Source organism: Amblyraja radiata, chromosome 19 (genome assembly GCF_010909765.2).
Source record: "Amblyraja radiata isolate CabotCenter1 chromosome 19, sAmbRad1.1.pri, whole genome shotgun sequence".
Lineage (NCBI taxonomy): Eukaryota > Metazoa > Chordata > Chondrichthyes > Rajiformes > Rajidae > Amblyraja > Amblyraja radiata.
In genome coordinates, this window is record NC_045974.1 from 12586487 (window position 1) to 12613929 (window position 27443).

The 27443-nt window shown below is 46.7% G+C and overlaps 1 protein-coding gene across 25 annotated transcripts in view; it reads right to left on the minus strand.

Annotated features, from left to right (window-relative positions):
• LOC116983831 (neuronal cell adhesion molecule-like) overlaps window positions 1–27443 on the minus strand; it is a 160367-nt gene that overhangs the window by 94588 nt on the left and 38336 nt on the right. For 15 of the 25 annotated variants that reach the window (XM_033037701.1, XM_033037688.1, XM_033037699.1 and 12 more), the window contains exons 2-4: window positions 9086–9245; window positions 1956–1973; window positions 856–961 (exon numbers count right to left, since the gene is read on the minus strand). In XM_033037701.1, the coding sequence (XP_032893592.1) occupies window positions 856–961; window positions 1956–1973; window positions 9086–9179 (218 nt within the window). In that variant the 5' untranslated portion in view covers window positions 9180–9245. Of the gene's footprint in view, window positions 1–855; window positions 962–1955; window positions 1974–9085; window positions 9246–23608; window positions 23729–27443 lie in introns of those variants that run through there. The other 10 variants (XM_033037702.1, XM_033037689.1, XM_033037687.1 and 7 more) reach the window with 2 other exon arrangements.

Below are 27443 nucleotides of genomic sequence, written 5' to 3' on the forward strand. Positions count from 1 at the left end.
AGCATGGAGGAGGAGGGTCCGAAATGGCAGCTGGTGAATGATAGAATATGGGGAGAGTCAAATGACTGCCTGGAATTATTGTGTTAATGGTTGGCACAATCTTAATGGGCCTCAGTAGGCCAAGCTGGGTCTCTCCTTGACAAGTGAGCTGCATGGTCGAGGGAAGGACTGGTGGACCTTGGCCTTTAGAGGGGTTAGGAGCACAGAGTGGAGGGAGTCGGCGATGGCGGACGCAAGAATAACGGGTTGGTAAGAAGAACCGGGGTCTAACCTGCCTCGCCCTCAAGGTCCGTTGAGGGAGGCGTTCCTGGGGCACAAGGGATGAAGGCGGCCGGGCGAGGAGAGGGACAGACGTAGGCCCTACAGCAGCCTGGGACTCACCTGGATCAGGCACCACTCCAAAAGACCAAGTGCTGGACTTTGAAAATGGTTCACACAGAGAGTGGTGAATCTGTGGAATTCTCTGCCACACAAGGTAGTCGAGGCCAGTTCATTGGCTATATTTAAGAGGGAGTTAGATGTGGCCCTTGTGGTTAAAGGGATCAGGGGGTATGGAGAGAAGGCATGTACAGGATACTGAGTTGGATGATCGGCCATGATCATATTGAATGGCGGTGCAGGCTCGAAGGGGCCGAATGGCCTACTCCTGCACCTATTTTCTATATTTCTATGTTTCTATGCCAATACCTAGCGACTCTAGTATACAGTCTCAGTGGACCATTCCTATACACTTTGTGCTATCAGGGATTGTGTTGAGCTATGGTAACGTTTTACTGAACAGCGTGCAAAAAGATAATTTCACTGTATCTCTGTACATTTTGAAAATAAAGGACCATTGACTCAATGAGTACATACCTGGGAGCTGGGTTCCCTTTGGCATCACACTGGATCAGGATGTTATCCCTGGGGTCGATGATGTAATCCTTGGGAGACTGGTTGGTGATGGTTGGAGGCTGGGGCACTGCATTAGAGGGCACAGAGTGTAAGACTAAAACGTAAGATAAATATTAGCGAAATGTCAACCATTGTTCATGCCAATTTGCTACACCATCAAGCAGGTTGCATCCAGGACGCATGCAGATACTGGTCAAGAGATCTGGAGCCAAAGCGAAGGAGGTCAGATACTTTTTTAACCTCAGCACCATTTGAATCCGTGCATGCTCCTGAGGGTTTGGGGAAGACACTTCTCTTTGCTCAGGCAACTGTGGAGCTCACCCTTGGTCAAGCCTTTCATTGACCAGAAGTTGATTTTCACTCCAAAATCATGATTTGGAGATTATTTTGCTGTTGTTCGAAGGAGACAATGTTGGACAACACAAATGTACCGCAGTGGGGGGGTCCAAGATATTCAAAGTGCTGGAGTAACTCAGCGGGACAGGCAGCATCTCTGGAGAAAAGGAATAAGTAACATTTTGGGTCGAGACCCTTCTTCAGACTGGGAGTCAGTCATCATATCTCTGGTTACCCGCTCCCTTGACTGTCAGTGGAGATGTGGCTCTACCCAAAATGTCACCTTTTCCATGCCTCCAGAGATGCTGCCTGACCCGCTGAGTTACTCCAGCTTTTGGTGTCTATCCTGGGTGTAAACCAGAATCTGCAGTTCCTTCCTACAGACCCAATAAATACCATTGTTTCTGTGATCGTTACTGTAATCGAAGGCCAAACATTCACAGTTCCTTTGTCCTGTGGACTTCGTCCCAACCTAGATTCCGGCTGCATGAGGTGAGCTGCGATTGGCTGAACAAGCCCCACCGGATGGGCCAATGAGAGTCAGTGACACTGCGGAAAGTGCCAGAACACACGATCACAGCAAAAAAAACAACTCGTGCACATGCAGTGGGTGCAGCACACGGAGGGAATATCACAGCAAACACAACAGCACTTGATAAACCAAGAGGGACGGACACACACAAGCGCACGCACTGCACCTCACATCCTGTGTGTCACAGACTTACGTTCATCCAGAATTTTCGCTTTACTCCCCAGAATCACCAATTGAGAGAGTAAACAAGAGAAGGAGGGGAAAAAAAAACAGTTTAAGCATGAAGGATATCACTCGCACACTTTCTACACAACCCTTAAAGTTGCTTCATGTCTGGCCTAGTCCCGACTAAAGCATGACGCTCACACTTACTAAAACCTGCGAATGCAGAATTCACAACGAAAGAAAATTAAAATGGGGTGGCACGTTGGCGCAACGGTAGAGTTGCTGCTTTCCAACGACAGAGACCCGGGTTCGATCCTGACTACGGGTGGTGTCTTTACAGAGTTTGTACGTTTGGTGGCAAAAACAGGAAGGCAGATTATTATCTAAAAATTCTAAATGGTGTCAAGTTGGGAAAAGGGGAAGTACAACAGGATCTGGGGGGTCAATGAAAGTAAGCATGCAGGCACAGCAGGCAGTGAAGAAAGCGAATGGCATGTTGGACTTCATAACAAGAGGAGTTGAGTATAGGAGCAAAGAGGTCCTTCTGCAGTTGTACAGGGCCCTAGTGAGACTACACCTGGAGTATCGTGATCAGTTTTGTCTCCAAATTTGAGGAAGGACATTCTTGCTATTGAGGGAGTGCAGCATAGGTTCACGAGGTTAATTCCCGGGATGGTGGGACTGTCATACGCTGAGAGAATGGAGCGGCTGGGCTTGTATACACTGGAATTTAGAAGAATGAGAGGGGATCTTATTGAAACATATCAGATTATTAAGTGTTTGCGCACGCTAGAGGCAGGACACATGTTCCCGATGTTGGGGAAGTCCAGAACTGGGGGCCACAGTTTAAGAATAAGGGGTAAGCCATTTAGGTCGGAGATGAGGAAACACTTTTTCACACAAAAAGTTGCGAGTCTGTGGAATTCTCTGCCTCAGAGGGCGTGGAGGCCGGTTCTCTGGATACTTTCAAGACAGAGCTAGATAGGGCTCTTAAAGATAGTGGAGTCAGGGGATATGGGGAGATGGCAGGAACGGGGTACTGATTGTGGATGATCAGCCATAATCACATTGAATGGCGGTGCTGGCTCGAAGGGTCAAATGGCCTACTCCTGCACCTATTGTCTATTGTCTACTGCTATTGTTCTACCTGTGACCGTGTAGGTTTTCTCTGGTTTCTGCTCCAGTTTCCTCCCACACTCCATAGATGTGCAGGTTTGTAGCTTAATTGGCTTCTGTAAATAGCATCTAGCGTGTAGGACTAGAACTAGTGTATGGGTGATCGTTGGTTGGCATAGATACGGTGGGCAGTGCCTGTTTCCACTCTGTATATCTAAAACTAAAAACTAAAACATTGGAGGCAGTATCTCCACCCTCTGTCTCTCCTACTTCCTCATCCCCACATGCTGCAATGGCACCTAAATACATAAAGCCCACCCCTTGCAAGACCTAAACTCTCTCTCCCTACCTGTCCTGGCCCCTACTTTACAAACTGTCATCTCTCTGTGGAAAATGCTAAACTCACTTCATCTCGACTCCATTAGACAGCTCACAAGCAAATCACCCACCTCTACCCTGTCAAACACCCCTGGGTTAGGTATAACATGTACCTCCTCTAAATTATCCTGTCACATACTCCTTGCACATGGACAGCCTAGGTCAGATACACAGTAAAGCTCTCTCTAAGGTAGACACAAAATGATGGAGTAACTCAGCAGGACAGGCAGCATCTATGGAGAGAAGGAATGGGTGACGTTTCGGGTCGAGACCCTTCTCCAGACTGATGTCAGGGTGTGGGCGGGACAGAAATAGAATGTAGTCGGAGACAGTAAGACTGGTGGGAGACTGGTGGGAAAGGTGAGGGGATGGAGAGAGAGGGAAAGCAAGGCCTACTTGAAGTTAGAGAAGTCAACGTTCATACCGCTGGGGTGTAAGCTACCCAAGCGAAATATGAGGTGCTGTTCCTCCAGTTTGCGCTGGGCCTCACTCTGACAATGGAGGAGGCCCAGGACAGAAAGGTCAGATTGCGAATGGGAGGGGGAGTTAAAGTGCTGAGCAACCGGGAGATCAGGTAGGTTAAGGCGGACTGAGTGGAGGTGTTGAGCGAAACCATCGCCAAGTCTGCTCTTGGACTCGCCGATATACAGGAGTATAAGCTCCCTCTACACTGCCCCTTCTGGACAAACTGGTACTGTATGTATTAGAGTGCATCCAGGACTCAGAGTACTGTATGTATTAGAGTGCATCCAGGACTCAGAAAACAATGTTTTGATTCAAAGGTTTTTACGGTGTTTTAATAAAATTACTTAATAGAAAAAAAAATCAGATACATACAAAATGGAAACTAGGGATCAATTAAAAACAGGAGAATATTTAGGGGTGGCACGGTGGCGCAGCGGTAGATTTGCTCCCTTACAGCGCCAGACACTCAGGTTCAATCATAACTATGGGGGCTGTCTATATGGAGTTTGTACGTTCTCCCCGTGACCGCGTGGGTTTTCTCCTGGGGCTCCGGTTTTCTCCCACACGCCAAAGACGTGCAGGCGTGGAGGTTAATTGGCTTCCCTAATTGTGCATTGTGCCTAGTGTGTGTAGGATAGTGCTGGTGTACCGCGGACTCGGTGGGCCAGAGAGCCTGTTTCCGCTCTAAAACTAAACTTAACTAATTAAATAAACTAAACACATTGGAAAATATATAAGCAATATAATTAGAGACAGCAAAACCTCTCCACTGACATTGTCAGGTCATGCATTACACAGTAAAACTCTCTGAACACTGTACTTTTATACACTTCCAGGGTATGGGTTAAATACATAGTACAGTTTCCACACTGTCCCATGGCATGAGTGAGATACACACAAAAAACTCCCTCGACACTGACCCACCACACACATCCAGGACACGAGTTAGATACACAGTAAAGGGCCTGTTCCACTTGGGCGCCATTTGCGCGTCATTTACGCAACATCATTTACGCGTCACAACGCACGTGTTGTGACACGCACGTCATGCGTGCATGGTGCATGGTGACGTAGGCAGTGACGGGCGGTGGCGAGCGGCGCCCCGGGATTTTGGGATGTACAAAATCTTCGCGCGCCATCTGCGTGGCGCAAATGACGCCCAAGTGGGGCAGGCCCTTAAAGGCCCCCCCTCTGCCCAATATTTGTGAGGCAAAGAAAGCATTCCATGATAATTTATTTCCATGTACTTTGTTGTGAACGGCAACGTCATATGTCCAAGATCTGCAGCTTCAGTTCTGCTTCAGTTACCAAATTTCTGTTGCTTCCTATTTGCCTTTAAACAAACAATGTTCAATTTAAACAACTCTTCACAGTCCCACTCGTCTCCTCACCCCACCAAACCCAATCCTGAGATGAGACAGTTTGCTCTTGTTTAAGTAGCTAAACATAATGAATTTAGGACAAAAAAAATTATTGCTCACTTAGATGCCTTGTAAATAATTGACATCATTCATCAGAAAATTACGCACCATACTCCTACACCTCGTGAAATTGTCTGTCCTGCCCGCAAGTTAAATGAAGTGCAACGCGGCAATGGGTCCCCCATTGTAAATGAGGACGAATTGAAAAGCAAATTAGCCCGACTGGATTGTTTTGCACATCAGAGACTTTTACACTTGAACCATATTATTTCTCCCTTCGATAAACTCCAATAAATTAGCAATGGCTGGCTCTGCCTTCGAACACCGACAAATCCGGTGCAAGCATTCAGAGGGGTCATTCCAGACCTGATACAGTTGCCACAGCATAAAACCACATCTAATTTGACAGTGAATTGATAATCTTACTCAGGGAGGCCAACAGATAAATCAAAGACGAGATGGAAGGATGTCACACTGATGCAGCCGGATGTCTCGGCACACGGCTGAAGTATATTAATGGGTCGGATGTAGGGGAGCTACTGTCTGCATCTTAATTGCGCTGTCTGGTCCACAGCGATCTTCCCTTCACTCTGTGCTGCAAAATTTATTTACCTTCCCACCAATCTGCTCATCTTCAAACGCCTCAGTAATTGTACATCAGATTACTGGGGAGCCATTACTCTTCCTGTCTGATCCATGCTCTCTGCCATCTGTGCAAAGCATTCGGAGACATTCATTGACATGAATGTCAACTACAGGTTGTTTTTCTGCCGACCACAATACTGACTGACTGGGGTGGAGCGGTAGAGTTGCTGCCTTGCAGCGCTTACACCCGGGTTCGATCCAGACTAAGGGTTTAAGTCTGTACGGAGTTTGTACATTCTCCCCGTGATCGCGTGGGTTTTCTGTGAGATCTTCGGTTTCCGCCCACACTCCCAGACGTACGGGTTTGTAGGTTAATTGGTTTGATAAAAATGTAAAATTGTCCCTACTGTGTGTAGGATAGTGTCTAAACAAAACAAAATTAAACTAAATATCTACTGCATTTTATTCTGTCAGGATCATGATCAGGATCATTTTTCACACCCCCATTCTGTTCACCCCCCCCTTCCAGAACACCACCTTTGCTTTCAGTCTGATGAAGGAATCCGGCCCCAAACATCAACAACTCCTTTTCTCCAGAGATGCTGCCGGACCCGCGACGTTTTTCGAGCAACTTTGCATCCATTGCACAAATTTTGTAGAGCAAAGGCACACATTTAAAACAATATATTTTGGGTTGCGTGAGAGGGTCAAATTTCTAGTTTAGTTTAGAGATTCAGCGCAGAAACAGGCACTTTGGCCCACCGAGACGATCCGCACATACTAACGCTATCCTCCACACTAGGGACAATTTGCAATTTTTACTGAAGCCAATTAACCTATAAACCTGCACGTCTTTGGAACGTGGGATGAAACCGGAGAACCCGGAGAAAACCCACACGTGTCAGATGCGAGAAAAGCCCAGGAACAATCACGGCCGACCGCAAACGACCTGAAGCAGGGAGGTGCCTGGTTGGCCCATTGGTGTGATCTCAAGAGGGAAACAATGTTTGAGAACTGTGGAACTGGTTAAACAACCAGGGTGGAGGAAGGGGCAATAGGGGGGGAGGGGAGGGGAGTGTAAGTTAAAGTAACTTAACATAACGAGAATTCAACGTGCATCCCACTGGGTTGTAAGCTACACAGGAAAATTATAGGCTGCAGTTCCTCCAATTTGCGCGTGGACTCAGTCTGGGTAATTCTGTATAGAAATGTGGAACCAGCATGAAGTGCCGCTCGAGCCGGGTGAGGCACGGTTTGTCCCATTCAACGCACAATTAGGTTTTCAACTTCTACCCACAGAGCTGAGAAAAGAGCACACTGGCGGTGCGTATTGAGGGAAAACATGAGAACAAACAGACCGTTCTGTCAAGAACGGGGGTTAAAGGATCGATCCATAAAATTGAGGAGGATAAGAGTTGATCAAGTCAATGTTAAATAAGTGGAGAGACAAAGAGAGGAAGCGAGAAAAATATTCAAGAGTTAAACTGAGAAAGAAAATTGAACAAAAATTAAAAGAAAATATTTCCCAAATTATTCGACTGTGTGAACAAAACTTCCTTGCTCACTTTTTTAGGCGTGAGAGTTTATTGACAGTCACTTACAATTAGCTTGTAATTAGAGGGTACCCATGCTGATAATGACTAAATTTAGCTTTCTGAAGTGGAGTTTAATGGGCAATTGACAAAGTTTAGAGAAAATCCCAGTGAGGTTGCTTTGTAATTCGAAGAGCAGAGTCATGCAAACGGGTCAGCACTTTGCGCCAGTTCACAATTCACGGGCAAACTCCTCCATGCTACAAACTGTGGGCCAACTCGTTCACCCTGTCACTGTGACACTGGATTGTTTTTCAGCTTAATTCTGGCTGACGCCCTTCAGTTCAGTGTGGCAGCATTGCAGTCATGGAGTATTAGAATGATAGAGTGTGGAAACAGGCCCTTCGGCCCAACTTGCCCTCACCGGCCAACGTGTCCCAGCTACACTAGTCCCACCTGCCTGCGCTTGGTCCATATCCCTCCAAACCTGTCCTATCCATGTACCTGTCTAACTGTTCCTTAAATGTTGGGATAGTCCCAGCCTCAACTACCTCCTCTGGCAGCTTATTCCATACACCCACCATCCTTTGTTTGAAATAGATACCCCTCAGATCCCTCAGCACTATTTGGGAACGGTTGCTCTGCAGCATGAAACCAGGGTGGCTGTCCCCCCTGACACTGCCGGTAGAGCCGCTAACTCAAAGCGGCATAAACCCCAGTTCGATCCTGACCTCGGATGCTGCCTACGTGGAGTTTGCATGTTTTCCGCGTGACCGCATGTCTCGCTTCCGGTTCCATCCCACATCCCAGACACGTGCGGGTTTGGCCTCTGTAAATTGCCACTCGTGTGTAAGGAGTGGATGAGAAAGTGAGGTCAGATAGAACTAGTGTGAACGGGTGATCGATGTCAACGTGGACTGAAGAGCCTGCTTCCAGATTGCATCTCTAAACTAAACCAAAATAAATCATGGAGGTCTCAAGGTACCAAGGTATATGCATCTTTATCGGGCAATAAAAGACTAAACATGAAAACAAACAAGCCATCCAAAGAGCACCAATTTCAAGACTTCCAGGAGCTTAGAGATGTACGACTCACATAAACAAGCCCCTCAGCCCAACAATTCTGCACCAACCAGCAACCATCCATTTTATCTAATTTCACATTAATTCCAAATTCTCATCAACTCCCTCCTGCATCTGTAGTTCCTTTTTTATTATCTCATCAACTCCTCCCGGTTGCAGCACTCAACCATGAGCTTGATGGCAATTAGACGTCAATTAACAGCATAATCCAAAAATAGACACAAAGTGCTGGAGTAACTCAACAGGTCAGGTAGCATCTCTGGAAAAGGTGTCGTTTCAGGTCGAGACCTGTTACTTCAGATTCTGAAGGGTCTTAACCAGAAACGTTACCCATTCCTTCTCTCCAGTGATGCTGCCGGACCCGCTGAATTACACTAGCAGTTTGTGTCTATCATCGGTGTAAACCAGCAACTGCAGTTCCTTCCTAAATGGAATAATCCCCACAGTTTTGGGTTGAGGCAGGTAGCAGGAACACCCAGAGGACCCCTCCCCACCCACAACCACCCCCCCCCCCCCCTCCCCCCCGTCAAGGGGTTGAGCCCCGTTGGACATTGAAGATGGAATAGATTTTCACTCACGATCAAGGGGCACTTCCAACGCAGCACCCAGATGGATCAGGAGGAGTACGAGTACAGAGCAACTGCATCTTCGGCTCGACTTCATCCCTGCCATTCTCCAGCCCCGAAGCGCAGGACTGCTGGAAGACAAGTCCCTTTGGATCCTGGAATCTGCTAGAAACTAAAGCGAGAAAGAAAATCAAATTATGATCAGCAAAATATTTTGTCTGTGATTGTCACTTTAAAACATCATTATCGACGTTAAAATATATTAGGCAGCACCCTTGAAGAAAGGATAATGGGATTAATGGGGAGAAGGCAGGAGAATGGAATTGAGAGGGAGAGATAGATCAGCCATGATTGAATGGCGGAGTAGACTTGATGGGCAGAATGGCCTAATTCTGCTCCTATAACTTATGAACTTAAAGTTAAAGATATTATCAGGTTGAGCAAACAAGAACACAAGAAAATGGGAACAAGAGTAGACTACATGGACCTGTCGTTTAATATGATTTACCTTAGGTCTCATCTACTCTACCATGCCAAGATCCCCACAGCCTTCAACCCCCAATCTTTCAAGAAGTTATCTTCCTCCACTTCAGATACTTCTATTGATCCAGCCTCTGCATCTCAGTGAGGCAAGAGAAATCATTTGGCTTTAGAGATGCAGCACGGAAACAGGTCCTCCGGCTCACCAAGTCTACGCTGTCCAACGATCACCACATGCACCAGCACTCATCCTCAGGCCCTCTCATAGATGAACTGAGGCCCAGGCCAATTACAATTTTAGAGGTCCCCAAATCGAGATCCCTTTGAAGCAGACAGGCATGAGGCTCATGCCAAATGGCACTCGTTACCCCCCCTCTGACAGGGCCTGCTTATCCTACACACTAGAGACAATGTACAACTTTATTTTTACCGATGACAATTAACCTGCAGTCTTTGGAGTGTGGGAGGAAATTGGAGCACCACGTTCTCCCACGCGGTCACAGGGAGAACGTACAAACTCCTAACAGACAGCATCTGTAGTCAGGATGGAACCCGGGTCTCTGGTGCAGTATGGCAGCAACACTACCACTGCATCACCGTGCCACCCCTTCTATGTACCTTGGTTTTAAACGACTGGCCCCTTACCTTGAAACTGCGTACCCCTCCTTGAGACTGATCTATTAGCGAAAAGATTGTGGTATGGAAAAATTAGATCCGTTCTATCATTCCTCAGCTCATGTTCATGAGTCATAGGAGCTGAAGTGGGCCATTCGGCCCATCGAGTCTACTCCACCATTCAATCATGGCTGATCTATCTTTCCCTCTCAACCCCATTCTCCTGCCTTCTCCTCATAACCCTCGACACCCTTATGCCCCTGTCCCACTTAGGAAACCTGAACGGAAACCTCTGGAGACTTTGCGCCCCACCCAAGGTTTCCGTGCGGTTCCCAGAGGTTGCAGGTGGTTGCCGGAGGTTGCAGGTAGTGGATGCAGGTAGGGAGACTGACAAAAACCTCCGGGAACTGCACGGAAACCTTGGTTGGGGCACAAAGTCTCCAGAGGTTTCCGTTCAGGTTTCCTAAGTGGGACAGGGGCATTACCGATCAAGTATCTTTCAATCGCCGCCTTAAAAATACCCACACTGTCCTTACATCAATATGGACAGTAAGTACCAGAGCTTAATTAGCAGTGATCATGCTTCAACATAACAAACCCATTACAAAATCTTAGCCATAACTTCCAGTGCAGGCTTGATAGGATGCTGCTATCTATTGGAGATGCCACCATACAATTGATAACATCAACACAGCTCCGTGGCATGGTAAAGCCTTGCAGCCTAATTGCTGATTGCTGGTTCATTGCTGATGACAGTCACTTTGCAATTACCCACCTCCTAAAGAGAACAATGTGATAAATGAGCAAAGAGAGTTTAATGGGCTTGCTTGAGGGATAAATATGGTACAAAATCTCACATTTTCATTCCTGGGAGATCAGTTCTGACTTTAACCAAAGTCTCAACAGGAACCAGACACCTCTGACACAGTAAGAAGGATACTGGTTTAAACCGAAGGTTGACACAAAAAGCTGAAGAAACTCAGCAGGACAGACAGCATTTCTGGAGAGAAGGAATGGGTGACTGTTTCGGGTCGAGACCCTTGTTCAGACACAGCATCACTTCCTTGGTGGTACTCTGGAGTCTGGAGCCCGGGTTTGTGTGAGAGATTGAGGTGGGTGGGAACACAGGCTTGACTGATTCAGCGACAACACATTTGCCAGCTAAGCCACAGCTAACACGAGCAAGGCCTGAGCCAGTGGTCTTGTACCAAAAGAGAATGAAAATGCCTCAGACAATTGCTTTCTTCAAACTCAGCAACATCAACCTGAAGCAATATTCCATCTCCTCCACCAAAACAAAAGTTCCAGCAGAGATTCAAAAGTCACAAATTTGGAAGCTTGTGGATCTGGGCTTGTTCCTATGCCATGTGAATGGAGAGCTACTATGGATCACGTGCAGGCTGATGAAAATAGTTATCTTGGCACTATGTTTGGTATGGTCGACTAAAAGGACTGTGTTGTATTCAGTTTAGGTCAGTTCAGTTTAGTTTAATTTAGTTTAGTTTGAGTTGAGTTTAGAGAAGCAGTGGGAAAACAGGCCCTTTGGCCCACTGAGTCCACACCGACCAGCAATTACCCATACACTAGTTCTATCCTACACACTAGGGACAATTTACAATTTTACTGAAACCAATTAAGCTACAAACTAACACCTGTACTGGAAAAGGAGCTTTTCCTTAACAGTCAGATGATAAATAGCTCAATTCACACAGAGAGTGGTGAATCTCTGGAACTCACTGCCACAGAAGGTAGTTGAGGCCAGTTCATTGGCTATATTTAAGAGGGAGTTAGATGTGGCCCTTGTGGCTAAAGGGATCAGGGGGTATGGAGAGAAGGCAGGTACAGGATACTGAGTTGGATGATCAGCCATGATCATATTGAATGGCGGTGCAGGCTCGAAAGGCCGAATGGCCTACTCCTGCACCTATTTTCGATGTTTCTATGTTTCTAATTTCTACATTTCCAGTTTAGTCAAATGCTTTCGAAGAGAAACTTCTAGAAAAAACTGGAAAACAATATATACAGAACTTTTTATTCTTAAATACAAAGAATATTTTTATACTTTGTTTATTCTGGTGTTTACAGAGTATTATGTTTACATATCTGTCGTGCTACTGCATGTAGGGATTTAATTGTTCCATTTCGGGACATATGATAATAAAACAATTCTTGACTCTTGGATTTGCAGTGACTGGTGTGATCACGGATGGATGTGATATAATACAGCACATTTGTTTAGTCGGAGTCCTCTTCCCCTTCTCGCAATGCAAGCCCTACCTGCACCCCCTGCTGTCACTAGCCCAGACTGGCTTCAACCTTGTAGTCTATGGTTAAGTGTGAAAAGATATGGTGCCTTTACTTCATCAGCCACTGCAAAGCTGCTTAACCTTAGCCGTTGCCTGGGAACCACTTCACTGATTTTGGATGGCAAAGTGTAAAAAAAAAAAAAATCCACTTTATCACAAACAAATCGCATTTGCTCGCAGTTCGCTTGCAAGGGAAACAGTGGCAGGCCGGTGTGGGGGATAGATAATGCGGATTAGTGGACGAGGAAGTGGCCTGGAGGATTCGTTTGAAGCTAACTCTCCAATCTTAACGGTCCAAATGTGCGCCAGCTGATAAACTGATCTTATATCTCGGGAAGGCTGGACTGACACGATGGAATATTGAAACATTTTGGAATCGCCTCTAGAAGGGACAGCACTGGAAAGTGAGGTTCCATATGCAGCTCACAGTTTGTTGAACGGTACACCAAGATGATATTATTACCAGTCACTGCCAGGCAATCACTTAAAAGCTTCTTACACAGTGAGCCTAAAGCCACTGTCTTAATCTCCAGCCAGACAAATGGCATTGCACTCTTGATCATATAAATACTCTTTGAGTCTCTTATTTCACGTTGCATGCAAAGGGTGGAAAACAGTAGAAAAAAGGAACCACAGATGTGTTTAAGAAGGAACTGCAGATGCTGGAAAATCGAAGGTACACAAAAATGCTGGAGAAACTCAGCGGGTGCAGCAGCATCTATGGAGCGAAGGAAATAGGCAACGTTTCGGGCCGAAATCCTTCTTCAGACCACAGATGTTGCTTTGCACAAAAGGACACAAAGTGCTGGAGTAACTCAGTGGGTCAGGCAGCATCTCTGGAGAACATGGTTAGGTGACGTTTTGGGTTGGGACCTTCTGACTGCTGAACAGGCTGAAAAACAGCCGATCTTAAATATAGTCCTACGATTCAGCAATAATGGAAAAGTAAGGTGTTTGGACATCAGTGCTGCCACACTCCAATGAAGCACTCCAGACATCCATCAGTCACTGACACTCAGCATAGTCGATCACAGCAAGATCGATGGAACAAGGCATACTCAATTTGACGACACAGGGGTGCAGTCATGAAGAAGAAGAACATCCAGTGATGTAATGTGTGAAGTGAGTCGTTTTAGTGTCATTCCACACTGTCACAAACATTTCCTGCTCTCTACAACCCTCCCCCACCCTGCACTATTTAGAGTTTAGAGATAAAACATGGAAACAGGCCCTTCAGCCCACTGAGCCTGTGCTGACCATCGATCACCAGTTCAAATTAGTGGCATGTGATCTCACTCCCTGCACATTAGGGACAATTTTTAGAGGCCAATTAACACACAAACTTGCATGTCTTTGGGATGCGCTACAACACATTCTCATCTAGTTTCAGACTTTACTTTAGACTTTAGAGAAACAGTGTGGAACCGAGTCCGTGACGACCAGCGATCACCCCGTACCCAAACCTACTCGCACTTGGGACAATTTTCCAACTTACAAAAGCCAATTACAGACGTGTACATTTTTGGAGAGTGGGAAGAAACTGGAGCACCTGGAGAAAACCCATGCGGTCACAGGGAGGACATACAAACTCCACATAGACATAGCCAGGATCGAACCCAGGTGCCTGGCGATGTAAGGCAGCAGCTCTACCGCTACGCCACTGTGCCACCCAAAGTCAGGCAGCATTTCTGGAGAAACTGGAGAGGTGATATTTCAGGTAACCCGAAATGTCACCTATTTATGTTCTCCAGAGTTAAAACAAGCAAAAACAGTTGACAAATTTAAAAAATGTACATTAGAGCTACTATTTGACAGGAAACACATGCAATTCAGATTTTTAAATAGAATAAGCCTTTTATTCTTTTACTTGTTTGTTCCTTAGATACATCTAATTAGTTTGCAATGTTCTGACATATTTGCATGAATTTTGGCACCATCGATCACAAAATAAAGGAAGAGTACAATATGGCACAGTGGCGCAGCGGTAGAGTTGCTGCCTTACAGCGCCAGAGGCCCGGGTTCGATCCTGACTACGGGTGCTGTCTGTAGGGAGTTTGTACGTTCTCCCTGTGACTGCATGGGACTTCTTCAGGTGCTCCGGTTTCCTCCCAAACTCCAAACGTGTACAGGTTTTTGGTTAATTGGTAAATTTTGTAAATTGTCCCCAGTGTGTAGGATAGTGCTGGTGTCCGGTATCGCTGGTTGGCGCGGACTAGGTGGGCCGAAGGGCCTGCTTCAGGGCGTGTTCAATAAGATCTCCTGTCATTAACATTGAATGGTTAAACAGGCAGCACTCTAAATTTATCCAATCTGCGTTTTGCACAATTTAGTGAAAAAAACAAGATAAGCTGTCTGAAGAAGGGTTTCGGCCCGAAACGTTGCCTATTTCCTTCGCTCCATAAATGCTGCCGCACCCGCTGAGTTTCTCCAGCATTTTTGTCTACCTTCGATTTTCCAGCATCCACAGTTCCTTCTTAAACAACAAGCTAAATTAACTACTTTACCGCTTTTCAGTCTGATAGCAGAGTTTATATTTTTTGCCTACATTAGGACCGTGATTTCCAACTCTGATGAGACGTGGTGAAATTCAGGGTTAAACAGTGAGCTTCAGTAGGTGGCAGGCAAAGGGAGATGAGCGTATAATTTTAGAAACATAGAAACATAGAAAATAGGTGCAGGAGTAGGCCATTCGGCCCTTCGAGCCTGCACCGCCATTCAATATGATCTTGGCTGATCATCCAACTCAGTATCCTGTACCTACCTTCTCTCCATACCCCCTGATCCCTTTAGCCACAAGGGCCACATCTAACTCCCTCTTAAATATAGCCAATGAACTGGCCTCAACTACCTTCTGTGGCAGAGAATTCCACAGATTCACCACTCTCTGTGTGAAAAATGTTTTCCTCATCTCAATGGACAGGGGCAGAAACCAGACGAAGCAATTAGAGTAAACCCTCATAATAACGGACCACGGGGAGGGGGGGGGGGGGGAGGGGGGAGGATGGTGTCCGTTATTGCCGATTGTCCGCTATAACCAAGTGAGGGGGGTTAAAGTTTAACCCAAGGCCGGGAGGGAAGAAACGTGGCATTGTGGGGGGGGGGGGGGGGGGGGGGGGGGGGGGGGGGGGGGGGGGGCAGGGTTTAAACAAGTGGGAATTCACAGGCTGGGGATGCCAAGAACACGCCTCCTTCATGCTGCTCACTCTCTCCGCTTCCACTACCGTAACGTTTTGGTGACTGGCGCAAGTGGGGGGTGGGCAATGCAACAGGAGCCTCGGTCCGCTATAACCGAAACCCACTATACAGAGGTCTGTTATTGCAAGGGTTTACTGTACTTTGGACTATTTCTGTTTCTCCTGGCTAGTGATTTGCTCTGGTTTCACTCTGTTGCATTGCAATCCATTTATAAGCTGCAGAACGAAGGGCAGCCTTGCTAAATAATTTATTACATACAACAGAAATGTAATTGCACTGAAGCAATCTATAACTGGAAGAATATATTTGAAAGCCTGAGCCAAGATATAACAAATGGATTATAGAGCAGAAACTAATGTTTGTTTTTCAGCATAGATCTGGCTTGGCTATAGTATTGACTGTAATATTCCAGGAATCAACAAATATTTTCTATCCCCACCCCCAGATCCCTTTATACCTCTTCACAGGTGAACAAGACACAGTGTCCCTGAGATCTCAGATTCCCTAAACAATGTTTCCAATACAGAATGCAACCATTGTGTGTTATCAGTGAAAAGTACCTGCCATAATTGTGGCTATTAGGTGATATCGTTCATAACTGTGTTCGGACCTATTCACATTATTCCCTTTATCATGTATCTGTACACAGTGGATGGCTTGATTGTGATCACATATTGTCTTTCCACTGACTGGTTAGTAACTGTTCACTGTACCTCGGTACACGTGACAATAAACTAAACTCAACTAAACTAAATGTGTAACCCTGTTTTATACTATTTAAATAACTAATTGACAACAAATTCAACATGAAGTTGAATGGAATATAAACATCTAACATGGGCAGGGCCTACACGGTGATTGGTAGGACTCTGGGGAGTATTATAGAGCAATGGGATTTATGCTGAAAATGCTGAACAAATTTTGCTTTGGTTTCTAAAATATACATTAAAACTAGTTGTGTTGAATGGAAACATTTCCTTTTCTGATCATCAACATTGTACGTTGACTATAAACCAAGAGGGATCTAGCAGTGCAGGTATATAGTTCCATGAACGTGGCGTTACAGGTAGATAGCGTGGTCAGAAAGGCTTTCGGCACATTGGCCCTCATCAGTCGGATTATAATTGATGTGATCACGGATGGATGTGATATAATACAGACAGAATCAAACCCGAGGAGGAGATGCAAGGCAGCAGCTCCACTTGCTGCTTCACTGTGCAGCCAAGCATGGAGCAGAAGGGAACTGCAGATGCTGGTTTATACCAAAGGCAACTCTGTTTGTGGGTAGCAGATTGCTTGCCTTTTTCGTCTGAAGACTGGTGGAATATCTCCAGAGATGGACACAAAGTACTGGAGTAACTCAGCAGGTTACTCACCTCCAGATTCAGGGACAGTTTCTTGCCATTTGTAATGAGGCAACTGAAGCATCCTACCACAACCAGAGAGCAGTGCTGATCTACTACCGACCTCTTTGGTGACCCTCGGACTATTCTTGATTGGACTTTGCTGGCTTTAACTTGCACTAAGCGTTCTTCCCTTATCATGTATCTATGCGCTGTAAATGGCTCCATTGTAATCATGTATTGTCTTTCTGCTGACTGGATAGCACGCAACAAAAACTTTTCACTGTACCTCGGTACACGTGACAATTAACTAAACTGAACTGAGGTCAGGCAGCATCTCTGGAGAAAAAGGATGGGTGATATTTCAGGTTGGAACCCTTCTTCAGACTGAAAGCAGAGGAGAGGGAACTGGAGGTAGAAAAATGCTAGTTCCCTCCCCTCAACTTTCAGTGTGAAGATGGGTTCCGACCCGAAACGTCACACATGCTTTTTCTCCATAGATGCTGCTTGACTCGCTGAGTTACTCCAGCACTTTGTGTCTATCTTGTGGTTAATTGAGATGCTCTGCACACTGCATAGTATAAATATGCCATAAAATTTGCAATACAGCTCGCAGCTACACTATCAGGCAGTTAATGTTGTGGCACTAGAAAAGACTCAAGGGACTTCAGAAATCGGTAATGAGATTATCAAAGGAAGAAGCAATGAAGAGAGTGAAGATTCTTGAAATCCAAGTCAAAGCCACAGATTGTCCGTAGACAGATTAAAATACAGAATGTTCAGGCAGTGAATGAGAGGAAATGGACTGGAGAAGGAGAAGTCTTAACACAATTCTGAGAGTTTTCAAATACACAAAGCATTTCTGGATTGGGAGTCCACACAGGTCAGTGAGCTGACAGAGGGCGTCTTATTAAATTATTAAAAACAATATTTACAATACAATAAAACAAAACAGAACCCACCACCATAATACAAGACAAACAAATATACTAAATAAACTACTGTACAACTTTGTTACAATCCTTGTCAAGGATGCGTTCAACCCCCCGCAGTGCCCAGCGGTCCTGGAAATCCCCCAGGATGCCAGTGGACAGCGCATAATCCCTCTCGAAAACCACCCAGGCCTAACCCCAGAAAAGGGGTAGGCAGCTGGCTCAGGCAGAGCCCTCTTCCGCCTGGCACCGTGACTCGCGGATGGCCAGCTTGGCCAGGCCCAGGAGCAACCCAACCAGGACATCCTCAGCCCTACCCTCTCCCCTACGCACAGGGTGTCCAAAGATGAGGATGGTGGGTGGGAAATGCAGCCAGAAGGCAAGGAGCAGCCCCTTTAGATAATGGACCAGGAGCTGCAGCCTCACACACTCTATATACATGTGGCACACAGACTCTTCCAGCCCGCAAAAGTGGCAGGCGGCTGGCGAGTCTGTGAACCACGAGAGAAACAGGTTGCAGGGGACTCCTTGGTGCAATACCCTCCACCCCAGCTCCCCGATGTAGAGGGGGAGAATCCCTGCATAGAGGAACCCGCACCAGGGGCCCCCCTCGTGACCGGAAGGCAACACCGACCGCCACTTAGTATCCAGGCGGTGGACCAGGGCGAGGAAGTGCAGGGTGTGGAGGAGGAGCCCGTACAGGACACGCCTCCCTGCATCTCGGAGGGTGTCGAGGAAAGGCGGCTCAAGTTGTGTGGGACCGGCTCCCGGGAAGGATTACGGCATCTGGGTCCGACAAGTGCTTCCGGCTGAGCGGGGGTTTGCTCAGCCACAAGTACTCCACATGTTTGAGCCCCCCGACACCCGGAGGGCCGGCTGCTCTCTGCCAGCGGAGGAGAGGGCGGGGCGGTCAACGGCAACCAGGTTCCAGACTCTCAACAAGTCCCGGTAGAAGCCGGGCATCCCCAGCAGGACAGCTCGGCTGACGCCCAGCATCGGTATCCGCGTGCCACCTAGAAGGCAGCGGCCCCATTGGAAAAAGTGCGTCGTCAGCACGTGCCAACTGGGAAGACGCCCTGAGTATCTCTGCAGGGTCCGGAGACGGAGAGCCGCCAACTGGGTGCAAATGCCCACCAGCGACTGACCACCCTCCTCGATCGGGAGACTCAGGACCGCTGCAGAGACCCAGTGCTTTCCGTTGCCCCAGAAGAAGAATTCCACCAACTTCTTTCGGATGATCCCACCAAAGTCTGTGGAATTCTCTGCCTCAGAGGGCGGTGGAGGCAGGTTCTCTGGATGCTTTCAAGAGAGAGCTAGATAGGGCTCTTAAAAATAGCTGAGTCAGGGGATATGGGGATAAGGCAGGAACGGGGTACTGATTGGGGATGATCAGCCATGATCACATTGAATGACGGTGCTGGCTCGAAGGGCCGAATGGCCTACTCCTGCACCTATTGTCTATTGTCAAAGGTGGCTGATGGGACCAATGTGGTCAATCTGTAGCAGAGCATGGTTAAAGCATCTTGCTGCATGTTAGGATTAGGTTACTATTATCACGTGTACCGATGTACAGCAAACAGCTTGCTATACAATCTGATCAGATATACTATTATAACCAGTATGAATGGGTGATTGTAGGACAGGTGGACACAGTGGGCCGAAGGGCCTGTTTCCATATGTAGAAACAAAGAACTGCAGATGCTGGTTAATACGCAAAAGGAGACAAAATGCTGGAGCGACTCAGCGGGGCCAGGCAACATCCCCAGAGAACAGGGACAGGCGACGCCTTGAGTCGAGACCCTCCATCAGACTCAGAAGCGCCACCTATCCATGTTCTCCGGAGATGCTGCCCGACCCGCCGAGCTACTCCAGCACTCTCAGGAGCGATCGAGCGTGGTTGAGCCCGTTAATGACGAGCAGAAGTTGGGGGTACCCAAGAGTGCACTGGAATCAGCCAGTCTGACGAGGGTACAATCGTGGACGAGGGTTCTGGCAGCTGAGGCGCCACCGTGCCGTATCAAACACATTGGGAACACAGAAGCTAGAACGATCTCACTTTGCAAGTGATCCTCCTCAAACTCGCAGCTTTCATCGCACTTGTAATCGCGTCTGCAACTAACCGGCAATCAGGGGCTACACATAACCACACTCCACACAAGGCAGGATCACCTATTGCTTCAGGGACCCTGATAGCAGTTGAATTACTCCACAATTGAAGGGACCCACTTGCTGCACTTACCATTTGCTCTGAAACGGTCAAATTATATTTCCACAGTATATTTAAACCCAGCACACGGGTCAACCAAGGAATCCAATTCATTTAATAGCTAGTATCTGTTCAGCAATCAATCTGTTGCTCCTGATAATAAGATTGTAGGTTTGGCCCCCTCAAGCCAGACACTGCATTTCATTAGATCATCTCTGATCTGTATTTAACTGCATTTTCCCGCCCGGCTTCCATACCCTTTCCTAAAAGGAATTCATCAGCAGCCTCGAAATTTCCAATTGACCTTATTGCAGCAGCCTTTGGAGAGAGTCTAGAGCATTTCTCGGGTCTCACTCAACAGTAACAAGGGGAGAGAATCAATCACAGGCATTTTTGCAGCACTCCATCTTCCCAGCCAAACTGACTGTGAAATTGGGAGCACAAGGGATGATCTGACCCCTCGCTCCATACTGGATCTCAGCAAGTTTTACCCTTAAATGTCAAGTCGCTTATGAAATAGCTCAGCGGCGCAGCGGTAGAGTTGCTGCCTTACAGCGCCAGAGACCTGGGTACGATCCTGACCACAGGTGCTGTCTGTACGGAGTTTGCACGTTCTCCCTATGACCGCATGGGTTTTCTCTAAGTGCCCCGGTTACCTCACACACTCCAAAGATATGCAGGCTTGCAGGTTAATTGGCTTCTGTAAATTGTCCCTGGTGTGTAGGATAGTACTCGTGTACGGGGATCATTGGTCAGGGTGGACTCGCCTGGAGCATGTAGGATAGAACTCGTAAACGAGTGATCGCTGGTCAGCGTGGACTAAGTGGCTGAAGGAAGTGTTTCAACACTGTATCTCTAAACTAAACTAATATGGATAGGATAGGTTTAGAGGGTTATGGGCCAAGCGCAGGCAGGTGGAACTAGTGTAGATGGGGCATGTTGGTCAGCATGGACTAGTTGGGCCGAAGGACTTGTTTCCATGCTGTATGATTCTATAAGTAAACTATCAGTCAGAATACTGGGGATAACTCACTCTTCAAACCGTTCTGTGGTAGTCATACATGAGAGGGCAGGCAAGGCTGCAGACGTTATCACTGCTGACAGTGGAAGGATCCCTCAGGGGAATACAGGGACATCAGGAAGTTGATAGGGCTGAGATCCTTCACTGCTCCACTGAAATATTAGACTAGATCCTCCAACCCATGCGCGTTCACTCATTGCTACTCTAGAACGCCCGGTTAAATTCTGTGCTTTACATTTTAGAGATACAGCGCGGAAACAGGCCCTTCAGCCCACCAAGTCCGCGCCGACCACCAATCACCCAGCACACTAACACTAGCCTACACACTAGGGACAATTTCCAACTTTTCTTTAACACCAAGCCAATTAACCTACAAACCTGTACGTCTTTCGAGTGTGGGAGGAAACCAGAGCACCCGGAGAAAACCCACGTGGTCACAGGGAGAACGTACAAACTCCATACAGACAGCACCCATAGTCAGGATCGAACCCGGGTCTCTGGCACGGTAATGGGTCTGTCCCACTTAGGCGACTTTTTAGGCGACTGCAGAAGACTATGCAGTCGCCACATGTTCGCGGGTGACTTTAGACCAAATCAGTGGCATTTTGGCCTGACTTGCCTTAATACGTGCTGCTGGTGTGAGACCCTGCTTGCTGCCCATGTACTGTGTAACAGCAACCACGGTTCGGCTTCACATTTGGCATGGCTTCACAATCTTTATTGAGTCGAGTTAAAAGTGAGAATTTTAGTCTTTTCCATGTGGACAGGTCCCTTAAGAAACAGCCCTGAACAGTTGCTGTCTAATTTATATTGAGGTGTGAACCTGCAGAGACAGTGTGCTTTTAACTGCCCGTAATCCTAGCCAGAAACAGCACATGGCAACGTAAGGCAAAGGCCACCATGCGACAGAGGACAGTGGGCGTAACGGTAGAACTACAGCCTCACAGCGCCAAAGACCCGGGTTCGACTCTGACTATGGTTGCTTGTCTGTATAGGGTTTGTACGTTCACCCCGTGACCTGCGTGGGTTTTCTCCGAGATCTTCGGTTTCCTCCCACACTCCAAAGACGTACAGGTTTATAGGTTAATTGGCTTGGAATAAATGTAAAATTGTCCCTAGTGTGTGTAGGCTAGTGTTAATGTGCGGGGATCGCTGGTCAGTGCGGACTCGATGGGTTGCAGGGCCTGCTTCCGCGCTGTATCTCTAAACAGTAGCCATCTCTGAGAGTCCTGTAATCCTGACAAGAGAGCTTCACTCTGCACTAACCTGACCAGGATGCACTGGCTGGAGCAATGGACGAGCTTCTCTTTGGCTCCAGATGTGCTATGCCTGACGTGGGATCATTTGACAGGGCAAACAATGAGCTTCACCCTGAATCTAAATACACTATAGGTCCTTTAATGTTCGACAAGACTAATTCCAAATGTGCCATGCCCGAGTCCTGGGAGCACTGAACGCCACAATGGTGAATGAATTTTACTCTGCATTGTGGCACGGAAGTCCATTCATGAAACAAAGCAACCCAAGTAAAAAGTGTAGGAAGGAACTGCAGATGCTGGTTTACACCGAAGATAGACACAAAAAGCTAGAGTAACTGAGCGGGTCAGCACTGAGTTACTCCAGCTGTTTGTGTCTATCTTCACCCAACTAAAAACATCTTTCTACTTCAAAAGCCCCGAATACTTTTAACTCCATTCCCAGAGCAGTCACACACCTTGCAGAGATCAATGGTATTAAACGCTGAACAATTTTTGCTTTGTTTTCTAAAATATACGTTGAAACTAGTTGCCTTGAATAGAAACGTTTCATTTTATGAGCACCAACATTGTACATTGTCTGTAAACCAAGAGGTTAAGTGAGGGATACAGCACCAACCACAAGATAAATTGTGAATTATCCTTAAATTAAATGATTAAAAGTCCTCCTTTCTACATGGCATTGAACAACATCTGCTGAAAACAAGTTCACACAGACTTGAATTGAATTGAATTCAATAAATGTTATTAGCCAAGTATGTATACGTACAAGGAATTTGTCTTGGTGCTTTGCTCGCAAGTAACAACACGACATACAGTAAACAATTAAGAATAAAACATTATAATTTAAACATGTGAAGAATGAAATAAAATACCATACCAAAATATCTTGCACCAATTAAATATGTTGACAAGTATATTCCATTACCTCCAGAAAACAAAACAAATACTGATTGAAAAGATATTCCTTTTTCTAAAGACCCCAAAACACTTCCATTTTTTTGCATCCGGAAATCCACAATTCAATGCTGAAGTCAATTTCAGTTCATTCACGGACGGTTTTTCAGTAATTCAACCACACACTTAGGCAATCCACGGAAACTTTAAACCATTATCCACTGTAAGTCACTCAGTTTAAAAGAGCTGGCGTACAAAGAAAACATTCTGAGAACATACTGTACCTGCGGCAACCGCTGAGCAGTGCACAGCTTACGCGCAGATTGCCAGCTCAGTTTGCAATGAAGTGACACCGGGCATAATCCATGGTGAAATGGCAGCAACACGGAGGCTGCAGCACAGAGTGGGAGGCTTGTGACAGCAAATCTATGACGGCTGCAGTACTGAGACTTTCAGGGGGCTAATTATTAGCCGCGCTGCTGTCCACTGCAACAAGGAGCCCGAGGCCAATAGTCTATGCATGATTTGTGTCAAGCAAATCCTTCGATTCTGCTGACAGTGAGGCATTCCCAATAAAACGCTCATTCACTTCTGAGCTTCTTGAAAAAAAGGCAACGGCAAGAATGCAATCCTATTAGACCATCTAAGCCGAGCCACGTTGTGCCTACCTTATTGTAGAATCTTAGCTTTGCGTCTCAGAATAATATAACAGAGGAAGAGGCCATTCGGCCACCCCTTCTAAGCTAGCTTCTTCGAAGAACAACCGAAGCTAAATCCTTGTGTTCAAGAAGGAACTGCAGATGCTGGAAAATCGAAGGTACACAAAAATGCTGGAGAAACTCAGCGGGTGCAGTAGCATCTATGGAGCGAAGGAAATAGGTAACGTTTCGGGCCGAAACCCTTCATGGGTTTCGGGCCGAAACGTTACCTATTTCCTTCGCTCCATAGATGCTGCTGCACCCGCTGAGTTTCTCCAGCATTTTTGTGTACCCAAGCTAAATCCTGTTTAGTTTAGCTTAGAGATACAGTGCAGAAACAGGCCCTTCGGACCACCGAGTTCACACTGGCCAGCGATCCCCCCCCCCCCCCCCCCCCCCCCCCCCCCCACACACACACACTAAAACTATCCTACACACCAGGGACAATTTACAAATTTTACCAAGCCAATTAGCCTGCAAATCTGTATGTCTTTGGAGGGCGGGAGGAAACTGAAGCACCCGGAGAAAACCCACGCGGTCACGGGGAGAACGTACAAACTCTGTACCCGGGTCTCTGGCGCTATAAGGCAGCAACTCGACCTGTATTCATGCAATGATTCCTCATTTAATTTACTATGAATTATTTCAAAAGGACATGGCATGCAGTCCAACCAGCAATAAATAAAACAAACTTTAGGTGAAAACTCATCATATTTAAGACTTATTTTATAGTCAAATAATTGATAGCATTTCCTTTGCATCTCTGGCTGGTTATTACATTTCAATCAGGGAGCATTAATCTATCAGTAAGATCCCAAGTGTATAAATACTAAATATTAAATATTCTTTCACAGCACAATTATCACACTCCTCATGGTAAAACAGAACATTTATTTTTGAGGCAGTGGCCTGCTTCCAATCTGCGGAAAGGACAATGGAGATTGACATGAAATGCTGGAGTAACTCAGCGGGTCAGGCAGCATCTTTGGAGAAAAGTAATAGATGACGTTCAGGCCAGAACCCATCTTCAGACTCCGACCCGAAATGTCACCTATTCCTTTTCTCAAGAAACGCTGCCTGACCTGCTGAGTTACTCCAGCATTTTGTGTCTATCTTTGGTAAAAAACAGCATCTGCTGTTCAATCCTACATGAAAGGACAATGGATTCCTGTATATCCTGACCTACAGATAGTCAAGGGAGCAAGTGGCCAACAGCTGTCAAGCAACATCTGTGGAGGCAAAAAGGATAAGTTGGAAGAGGAAAGGTGTGAGGAGGGGTGGGCCGGAGGCTGGCAGAAGGTACGTGGAACCATTTGAGCAGGGGGATGGGGGAGGGGTGGAAATCATAGGCAGATGAACCAGGTGAGGGAATGAGGAAGGATTGGGAAGAACGAAGGGAGGGAGAACCTTAGGGGAGCGGTGGGAGTGGGAAAGGAACAAGGGGATGTGTATGAAGGAACCGCAGGTGCTGGTTTAAACCAAAGATAGACAAAAAATGCTGGAGTAACTCAGCGAGACAGGCAGCATCTCTGGAGAGAAGGAATGGGTGACATTTCGGGCGAGACCCTTCTTTAGACTGATGTCAGGGAGGGAGATGCATAGATAAGGAAGTGTAAGGTGTGAAAACAGGACAAAGGGAATGGAGATCAAGGAAAAATGTAGAATAGATCAACAAAGCAACAGATAAAATGTTGTCAGAAGTAAGACTGGTTGGAGAACTAGGAAGGGGGAGGAGTGGAGTGAGAGGGAAAGCAAGGGTTACTTGAAGTTAGTAACGTCAATGTTCATACTGCTGAACATTGCTGGGGTGTAAGATTCCCAAGCAAAATGGAAAGTTCAATGTTCACCAGTCTGAAGATGGGTCTTGACCCAAAATGTCACCCATCCTTTTTCTCCCGAGATGCTGCCTGTCCCGCCGAATACTTTGTGTCTGTCAATGTTCATATCTTTGCGTTGCAAACTACTCACTCAAGTGAAACATGAGCTGTTGTGTTTCTAGTCTGCGCTTGGCCTCATCATTGGAGTGGAGAAGGCCGGGGACAGGCAGGTCGGTGTGGGAAAGGGAAGAGAAATTGAAATCGTATGCAACTGGAATCTGAAGATGTCTATGGTGGACAGAGGGGCAGAGTGCAGGGGCTTTGCTAAACAGTCACAGGTTGCGCTTGATCTCACTGCTATACAGGAGGCCAAATCAAATGCTCTAGAGCAGGTTGGGGGAGGTGCAGTGAACGTTTGCCTTACCTGGAAAAACGGTTTATGTCCCTGGAGGGTGGTCAGGGAGAATGTGAAGGGACAAGGTGATCGCACCTCCTATCATTTGCAGGGGAAAGTGTTGCGGACGGGTTGGTGAGAAGGGATGTCAAGGAGACAGGTCCCTTGAGGTTCCTGAGGAAAGAAGATGATGATGAGATGCTGTTGAAACTGGTGGAAATGGCAAATGACGATATGCTGGTGCAGGACCAATGAGGTGTAAAGTGAGGACCAAGTGCAGGGAAGGGTGGAACTTATAAACACAGGACTCAGAGTAAGACGCAGAGGGGGGTACGGTGGCGTAGCGGTAGAGCTACTGCCTTATAGCACCAGATATCTGGGTTCGATCCTGACTTCGGGAGCACTCTATACAGAGTTTGTACATTCTCCCCGTGATCACCATGGGTTTTCTCTGAGATCCTTGGATTCCTCCCACACTTCAAAGATGTACAGGTTTGTAGGTTAATAGGCTTGGTGTAAATGTTAAAAAAAAAATCCCTAGTGTGTGTGGGGTAGTGTTAATGCGCGGGGATCGCTGGTGGGTGCAGACTTGGTGGGCAGAAGGATCAGTTTCCGCGCTGTATCTCTAAACTAAATAGCCCATTAAGCCCGTTGCACAATGGTAATAAGATCAAGGCCGATCAAAAGATAACCCCAACCCCATATTCCCATCCACCTACAGAAACCTTTATACAGACTTGGCTATGTCAGCAGCTGCTTGCTTCACAGCACAGACTTTAACTGATGCTAGTTATTTTTCATGGTCACCATCAATCAGGGAAGGTAAATAGGACGGTAGTTTTAAGATAAGATAGATAAGACAGAATTTATTTGCCACACAACCAGGGTCGGTGGAATTTGGGTTGTCAGCAGCGATACAATAATAAAGAACACACAACCACAATAAAAATGTAACACAAACATCCACCACAGCATTCATCACTGTGGTGGAAGGCACAACATTTGGCCAGTCCTCCTCCATTTCCCCCCCGTGGACAGGACCAGAGTCCAAAGTCAGTCCAGGATCGGCTCTTCCTCACCGGAGACCGCGGCTTTAGATTGTTGTAGGCCGCAGGCCGGCGGTCGAGACTTAAAGTCCCCGCCGCAGCCAGAAGCACCGTAGACTGCAGGGCCGGCGGTCGAAGCTCCCCTCCAGGGGTGATGGTAAGTC